The 8,929-nt window shown below is 36.1% G+C and overlaps 1 protein-coding gene across 1 annotated transcript; it reads left to right on the top strand.

Annotated features, from left to right (window-relative positions):
• The first annotated feature begins 237 nt into the window (after positions 1-237).
• On the top strand, positions 238-3,511 carry LOC110877705 (mitochondrial substrate carrier family protein B). The gene is made up of 7 exons (XM_022125898.2): positions 238-688; positions 1,501-1,677; positions 1,767-1,916; positions 2,008-2,109; positions 2,194-2,264; positions 2,371-2,438; positions 3,034-3,511. The coding sequence occupies exons 1-7, from the start codon at positions 494-496 to the stop codon at positions 3,273-3,275; spliced, it is 1,005 nt and encodes a 334-aa protein (XP_021981590.1). The 5' UTR covers positions 238-493; the 3' UTR covers positions 3,276-3,511.
• The last annotated feature ends 5,418 nt before the right edge of the window (positions 3,512-8,929 follow it).

The raw sequence follows: 8,929 nt of genomic DNA, 5'->3' as shown, positions 1-8,929 counted from the left end.
TGCCTAAAACGAATATAAAATATTATTTCTTTCTAAAAATAAAGCTATAGATACCATAAAAATAAGTTAAAGAAATATATACCATAACACATGGATAAAAAAAAATTATACCATAAACTAACATGAAAGGTTTTAATTAAAAAAAAAATATTTTTCATGAAAGGTTTTAATTAAAAAAATATATATATATTTTTCAATAAATTAGTTTTTAAGACTAACCGACCTTTATTTCCTTCCTACCTACGTATTCAATCAAAGTGCAATCCTTTTGACGAGATGAAGAATTACTCGGTGCTCTCCATTACCATTACCAATACCAATTATCAAGATAACATTCGTGCGCCATTACCCAGCTTCTAAAACTCAATACCCACCTCACAATCTTCCTAATTCAACATCACCATAATATTCTTCAATCTTTTAGGGTTTTCCTATTCAGATCTTGATTGTATTCGCAATTCCCTATAATAGCATTATCGATTTTCATATAGATATGCAAACTGAAGCCACGGTGGGGGTTGTAGAAGGCGGTGGTCCGGCGAGGAAACTGGTGGCGCACCACCAGAGGCCGGTGCAGCAACAGCAGTCGCAGGTGGGGACGGTTTCTCAACTTATTGCAGGTGGGGTTGCTGGTGCTGTTAGCAAGACTTGTACTGCTCCTCTCGCTAGACTCACTATCCTCTTTCAGGTTTTCTTCTTTTTTTTTTTTTGTAATTTCTTTCATGTATTTTTGGGGATTAGGAGTTAACCAAGTTAGTTTTTCCAACACTTTTGTTTGCCTTAGCTTTAGCGTTGTGTTGAAGCATAGATTTTTTAATTTTCAGGGGGTGGTGCTACTTTTTTTCTTGTGTGTTTGCTTTTTAGTTTGGCGAATTGGAAATAAATAATCCCACTTAACTCAGTTTGACCGATAATAATCCCAAGTCAGTCATTGGTCGATAATAATCCGAACTGGTCAATTTTTTTTTAAAATAGTCCGCCGTTAAAATAGCTTAACGGAGTTAAGTTTTTTTCCGAATTACAAACCGATGTTTTAGGGCTTTTGATCAGAACGAGGATACGGGTCGATTGATGTAAAACTTACCTCGAAATACTGCCCCAACCCATGAAAACGGTGCTTCAATTCGGGTGTTTAAACTTCCAATTAACAAAAATCAAGCCATTTCGAGCACAATTTCGAGGTAAGTTTTACATCAATCGACTCGTATCCTCGTTCTGATCAAAAGCCCTAAAACATCGGTTTGTATTTCGGAAAAAAAACTTAACTCCGTTAAGCTATTTTAACGGCGGACTATTTTACAAAAAAAATTGACCAGTTCGGATTATTATCAGCCAATAACTGACTTGGGATTATTATCGGCCAAATTGAGGTAGGTGGGATTTTACTGGGTATGATTGTTTGTTTGTTAATGTTTATATGAATGAGATTTGAAGGTTAATCAATGTTTATGCAAATTGCTGTTCAAATCTTTCTCAATTTGGTACCCTGTGATTTTACAGGTGCAGGGCATGCACTCTGACGCTTCAACTTTACGAAAGACAACAATATGGCGTGAAGCTTCGCGTATAGTTAACGAAGAAGGGTTCCGTGCATTCTGGAAGGGGAATTTAGTTACAATCGCTCATCGTCTTCCTTACTCGTCCATTAGTTTCTACGCTTTTGAACGCTACAAGAATGTTGGTACAAACGTTCTTTGCTGTTTAATTAACATCTACCCTGTTCCTTAATCATCTTTTGATGTTTTTTTATAATGTTTGTTCTATAGATTTTACAGCTGCTAATGGGGGTGGAGAATCACGGGACTAATATAAGCACCGACTTGTTCATACGGCTAGCAGGCGGTGGCTTAGCGGGTATCACCGCTGCTTCGGTTACATATCCGTTGGATCTTGTAAGAACTCGGCTTTCAGCACAGGTAGAAACCGATTAGTATGTTACAATTATTCTTATACTTAAATTTTCCACGTTCTCATTTGTGTTTTTTTTTTGTTTATAATGTCTTGCAGAGGAATGTTATATATTATAGAGGTATATGGCATGCTTTACGCACCATCAGCAGGGAAGAAGGCGTTCTCGGCCTCTATAAAGGACTTGGTGCTTGTCTACTGGTAATGGTTTTTACGTTTTTGCCACTGTTTTTGGCCCGATTTTTTATACTTTTGTTCTCGACTGACTATATACTTTTTTTGCAGGGTGTTGGGCCGAACCTGGCGATTAGCTTTTCGGTTTACGACACAACAAGATCTTATTGGCAGTTGCATAGGTAGCTGCAGTTTTTCTGTTATATTTATTGTGATCGTTTTTTGGTTTTAATGGAGGGTTACACATTGTGATATTTAATTTCGGATGTCTGTTTTGTTGTGTGACAGACCGCAAGATTCGACTGTCCTCGTCAGCTTGGCTTGTGGCAGTCTTTCAGGCATTGCATCATCAACAGGTTAGTGAGTCATTTTCCTTAAGACGGGTCAAAATAAGAAGTTCAGCTAAAAGAGACCAAACGGGTCTAACGGTTAACAATAATTTAGACAACTATTAGAATTATATTATTTTCTAATCTTAATTTAATTGACACGTCAAGTATTCTAGAAAATGGATGAGTAACTTAGTACCGGACCAACTCAACTTAACGGGCCCATGTAGGCCCGTACAGATACTGTATATTTGAACCCGGCCTGTTACTTGACCCGCCCATTTTGCCAGATCCATATCCATTGAAATTATTATTACCCATTTGTTCAAATATAATTTCTCTACACATTTCTGTCGAAAACATTTTGTTAGAATGGTATTTTCTTCTAATTGTAATTGACACATTAAGTATTCTAGAAAATGGATTAGAAAGTTAGTACCGGGCAACTCAACTTAACGGGCCCATGTAGGCCCGTACCGATAATATGTTTGAACCCGGCCTGTTACTTGACTCGCCTGTCTTGTCAGATGTATCCATTGAAGTTAGTTAGTGTTACCTATTTGTTCAAATATGTTTCTATACATGTTTCTGTTGGAACATATTTTTATACATTTTGTTGCAGTGACATTTCCTCTGGATCTGGTGAGGCGGCGGATGCAGTTGGAAGGAGCAGGTGGGCGGGCCCGTGTGTATAATACGGGCATTTTGGGTACGTTCGGTCAAATAATAAAAGCGGAAGGGGTGCGCGGTATATACCGTGGAATTTTGCCGGAATATTACAAAGTGGTTCCCAGCATTGGGATTGTATTCATGACCTATGAGAAACTGAAGCAGGTGTTGTCAAAGTTAGACTCTTGCAGATGACTTGCACAAGGGCATTTTAGTCATATAGACACCAGGGGATATAACCTCATTAGTTATAATCTTTCTTTAAATTAGAAATCTTGTTTTTGTCATATCAAAATATAGTTGGTCCATTTGTGAGGGGCTAATTCTTTTTCTTTTTGTTTTTTTTTAATGAGGTACGTTTAGAAAAAAGGAAATTTGCATCTATAGTTAAAAATTTTATTTGAAGAGAAGTTGAGAAATTATTTGAAATATTTTATTATGTTTGTAAAAGTATAAAATTATTTTATATAGAAGAAAGGTTGATGATTGAAAATGCATGTTGAATCCATGATTGAAGATATGATGACATGTTCTTTGATTTTTTTTAAAGACAAGGCATGTCACATTTGCTTTGGGATGTTACATGATTGGCAATGATTATGTTATGTACGTGAAGTAACTTTTTATAAAATCATGTTTGGTATTGTGTGATATTTTTTACAAAGAGGGGATACACTTTGTTCAATCTTGAGGTCTATACTGTTGGTAGGTTTTTCAACAACACCCGCGATAATGGAGTAGTGGCTTTCATCAATTGTCTACATGTTTCGAAGTCTAGGATTCGTGATATCGATCAAATTATATGTTATATGTAATGATTTAACCAAAAACACATGATGAGGAGGATACATGAAAGTGCTAAAAGCTCGTGAAAAGGGGATTATGTTTGAGAAAATTGTTTTAAGCCGATAATGATGATCAAATTGTATAGTTATTTGTTTTTGTGACTATTGTTATGTTTAGCTCAATTTGAGTTTCAACTATAGCTCATAAAGGTTTAGAATAAGTACAATTTGCGTCAGTTTCGTCCAACGCATCTGATTAATTGCTTCCTGGTCACATGTCTGAATAACCGTAAGATGAACTATGTATATTGATCACGATAATGTCACTTTGAAAAAGGTCATCTGCAAATTGATTATAGTTTTGTTTACTCTTTAAGATTTGTATACTTAAAACATTACGTGGACAACCTATCTATCTTCTGCACATAAGAAGGTAAACCGAACAATTTTCATTTTCGGAAACTGTATGTTTGATTCATGCGTGACGAATTACTATTCCTATAATTCTATAATCATCCTCATAAACTACTACCTTTTAAACATTTTCGGAAACTGTATGTTTGATTCATGCGTAACGAATTACTATTCCTAATCATCCTCATAAACTACAACCTTTTAAACAACATTTAAAAATAAAGAAATATCATTGTCATCCAATACATGAATTGGATGTGCATAGACAGACATTTATTAAGATAATCTTATAACTTTTTCATTACCATAAAACTTTTAAACATACATTATTAACATAGAACATAGAACATGTCAGATATTCAACAACCTCCTTCACAAACTGTCAATTTCCTCTAATACGAGTTACAATGAAATAAATCATGATATTTAATTGGTCAACAGAAAGAAAAAAAAAACGAAACTACCAAAGTATGAATTGGTCAACAAAGAGAAATCATGAATTTACATATTTCACAACAGTCGTTAAAATTACGTATGAAAACATGGTGACCTATAATTGGCTGAAGAATTTGTTTTTAGAAAAGAAAAGAAAAACATGAAACTAATGTGAACATGGTGTTAGTTTTTTGTTAGGTTTATAATCGTGTCACAAAGTAAAATATTAAGTCACGTGATTTACGTGATATAGGTATCATTGCTGGTGGCACATCATATTTGACTTTTTGTATTTTAGAGAGAAAATTATAAACATAGTCATGTTAGTGAGGAAAAAGCAATTGAAGTTTTAATTAGAAAAATGATTCATCCAATGAACACTTATCACCTGTCACACTTCTGAGTCAATGTGGCACAGCTTGTTGGATATTATGTTCGGTTCGATAATTCAACGCTACTGATCGGGTCTTGATCCGTAAGAGTTACACCTTGGGTAACGAACTAAAATACATTTAATCTGTTTAACTGATAATTACGAACAACATACGAAACGGATTATAATTTCCAACAGCGATCATGAGCGGGTATTAACTCAGAGACGGGTACATGCACCGGGTGAGACAAGAACACTCCTCCCGCCACTTGTCGCGCATGCACCTTTGCTGCGCCATTTGTCGCACGTGCACCCACGCTACCGCCACTTGTCGTGCATGCACTCTTGCATTGCCACTTGTCGCACATGCAAAGAGTCCTGGCCACTTGTCGCACATGCATTGTGCATGCCCGCCGCTTGTCGCACATGCATTGTGCATGTCCGCCACTTGGCAAACATGCATAGCCTCCATCTTCTTTTTAATTAAGAATTATGCGTCTTGCAATTGTGGTTGGATGAAGAAAAAAAGAAATGCTCTCAACATACATCATCGGCTAGCCAGTCCTCCGCCTCTGTGAGCCGACTGCCACTGCTGCTTTGGCGCTCGCCGCCTGCCAGCTGCCGCCGCTGCCTTAGCGCTTGTCGCCTGCCAGCCACCGCCGAATGCCGCCGCCACCTTGCCGCTCGCCGCCGCCGTCGGAAGCGGCCGGCTGCTGTCGTCGCCCCTTCGCCATGTTTCGTTGGTTTGTAACACTAGCACGTGTTCGTTGAACCTCGGTGTCTCAACCGATTAGTCATTAACCGAGGTATATCTTTCTCATCGGTAGTTAAATATACTTATCATTGTGCTCGTATTTGCATGTAACCGGATCCTGTCGGGTTTCGTTTATTGTTGATAACTTGTTTATTTTTCTGCTGCGTTTTATTAATTAACTCGCTTAATTAATTGATTATTATTTATTGACCCGGGTTTTGATAAATAAAATTTTAACCGATCACCATAGAAACCCAACAGTGGTATCAGAGCCTTGGTTACAACATACGAGTCGGTACCGGTTCTTTTAACCGGAATTAGTGTAACGCCCAGCTTTTTCGTAACTTCCTTAATTAGAAAGTTTGTCTAGTATTTCTATTTTTGAAAACTTGTATTCTTATACTCGTATTTCGTTGTATCGTTGTGTAATCGAGACTGTGATCGTAATAAAAAAAAAATTCAAGTTCAAACATATTAAACTTTGTTTATTCATTCAAACTTATACGTTTCAATTCATTATATGTTTGATGTCTTATTCGTGAACTTTGTAAACATATGAGGAACTTACAAATACATATCATATAATCATGACTCTAATACGACATTTTGGACACTTGCAAATACTTATTCATGATTATCATACTTGCTACATTTTATATGTTATACACACTTACCTTTATCACATCTTTTAGTTAATTTAAACATGTTAAATACCCATTTAGGGTCTCGTTACATGCTAACCATACATTAAACTATATGTGACACATCAATTGTGCAATAATTACCTAGCTTATATTAATAAATAAAAAAAATAAAAGAATCAAACACTACAGTTCCATTCGGAACTAATGAACTATGCATGTTGTTGTTTTAATTCCCCCACTAACCATAGGAAATGTACTTAATTAAAATTGCTGAATTATGTTCTAGTTAATTAGTAAAACATAGTTTAACAAATATCCTACTCAACCAATACACATTTTATTTGTCAAAAAAAAAGAGTAATGGCAGTCAACAGTCGTTTGCGGCCGGATTCTTATATGGTTGAATTGGTTTTGGTGTTTTATTTATAATTTTCTATTTCACCACCTAATATTGAACTTTATTAAATGGATAGTTGAATGGTTCATTAAATAAACATCTTACACCACTTAAGTTGCAACACATAGAAAAAAAAGGGAAAAGATCATGGCTGTTAACAGCCTTGCCGTCCGCAACCCATTAAGGGTGTTTGATTTTGTTTTTTTTTTATGCCCAAGCCCATTAAACCAAATCTAGTATGTATGACTAGTTATGAGGGTCAAAACCCTAAATCCCATTTTTCACCAGTCGACACCCTTTCAAAGTCATTCACTACATTCTTCCTACTCTCCAAAACATCACACTCACTCAAGTTAACCACAACCTCTTTTTATTTACCTTGCAACGTTGCCGGAGATCGCGGACATACGTCGGAACACGATTCTTTTCGTTTCGTTCATCGAAGGAACGGAACTTGTCGGAAAGAAAGCCACCCAAGATCGAAACCTTGATCCATCAACCGTGTCGGAGACGCGAGCACGTCGCCAGAGAACCAACCTCATCGGAGAAACTCCCCGGAGTTCTACCGGAAGTAAACAACACCCACCGGAACAAAAACCAACTCACCGGAGGATCCCGAAGTCGTCGGGGTCAACCGAACTCGCCGTAATCGGAACTGACGACGGGAGCATTTTCAACTTCTGTTTCGGGTAATCGTTTCCCGTTCGTTATTTGGATTTCTCAAATCTTTACTCGTGCGTGATTTCAAGGAATCCCCATATGCAACCAAAGTGAGTATACTCGAACCCATTTTTACTTTTAAACACTTTTAGTGTAACATGTATTCTATATTAAACTCACGAAACTTTGAAACTATGTGAATCACTCTCTATCCATATTTGAACATGAAACTATATGATGCTTGTTAATCTCGTATGTGATGTTAAACTTTTGTGTCTATATGCTCATTAACTTCGTACAAGCCTACCTTAACAATTATAGCGCTATAGGAGTAATGCACCGCCCACGATTCTTGGGGTATTGTTAAGTCAAACATGTTAACCTCCCTTTATTCTAACCGGAAGGGTGAATACCGTTAACCGACTTGTCGGCGAGTGTATACCACCTATTAGGCCAAAGCATGTTTCTCAATTTCATAAGACTTTTCGACCACTTTGATTAGTCAAAGTTTCGTTTTGGAACAATTCAAGTTTTTAATTGAACTTATGCTTTATAATTTCTGATCTTTTATGATGCAATCCTCTCTTCTCAATTTTGAACCATTCTTTGAGATTTCACGTTTGCGCATACATCATACTATACTTTTCATACGATTATACACTATTAGCGTGCATAATTTCACGTAATTTCATTTACACTTTTTGTAACAAGTGGAGACATATCATCAAGATAGGAGTGATTTCCTTACCTTGACGATTAACTCCGCTTATTTTTCTCATCTTACAACGACCTCGCCAATGGGTTAGGGGTGATTCCCTTACCTAGGTGATCGTTACCGATACTTTCTTTTCATAGACTATATTATGTAAACACGATCATGTTTATATCTAAATCATTTACCATTGGTCAAATTCCTAGTTATCTCAAAATGCATTGTTTATTCAAAAGTATTTCTTATACTACAATCTATTCTATATAACCCGCATGCACAAAATTTTTAATCAAACCATAAACGCTAGTTTCTTGATTTTCAAAATTTTACGAAATGCTACTCATCAACTTAGTCGGTCTAATAAATCCATTGCCCACGAAATTTCGTATTCAACGTAATTATTAAAACTAGCTCATCACATGTCATTAACCTAGAGATCTTCTATATACGATTGGGAATCAAACCGACTTTTCGCACACGCCTATAAAACATTACAAATATTATTCAAACATTTACTGAAACTCCTTTCAAAATCAATGAAACATTTTATTAAAAGACGTTTTTCGATAATCACTAAGTTCATATATCAAATTTCTTTTCTAAGGATCAATTTTTCGCAAGAATCTATAAACTTCAAAATTTTTATACAAAGTTATTTAAAATGATGCAAACTTA

This window comes from Helianthus annuus, chromosome 9 (assembly GCF_002127325.2).
Source record: "Helianthus annuus cultivar XRQ/B chromosome 9, HanXRQr2.0-SUNRISE, whole genome shotgun sequence".
Taxonomy (NCBI): Eukaryota; Viridiplantae; Streptophyta; class Magnoliopsida; order Asterales; family Asteraceae; genus Helianthus; species Helianthus annuus.
The sequence above is the reverse complement of the archived record's forward strand: the minus strand, read 5'-3'. Positions and strand labels throughout refer to the sequence as shown.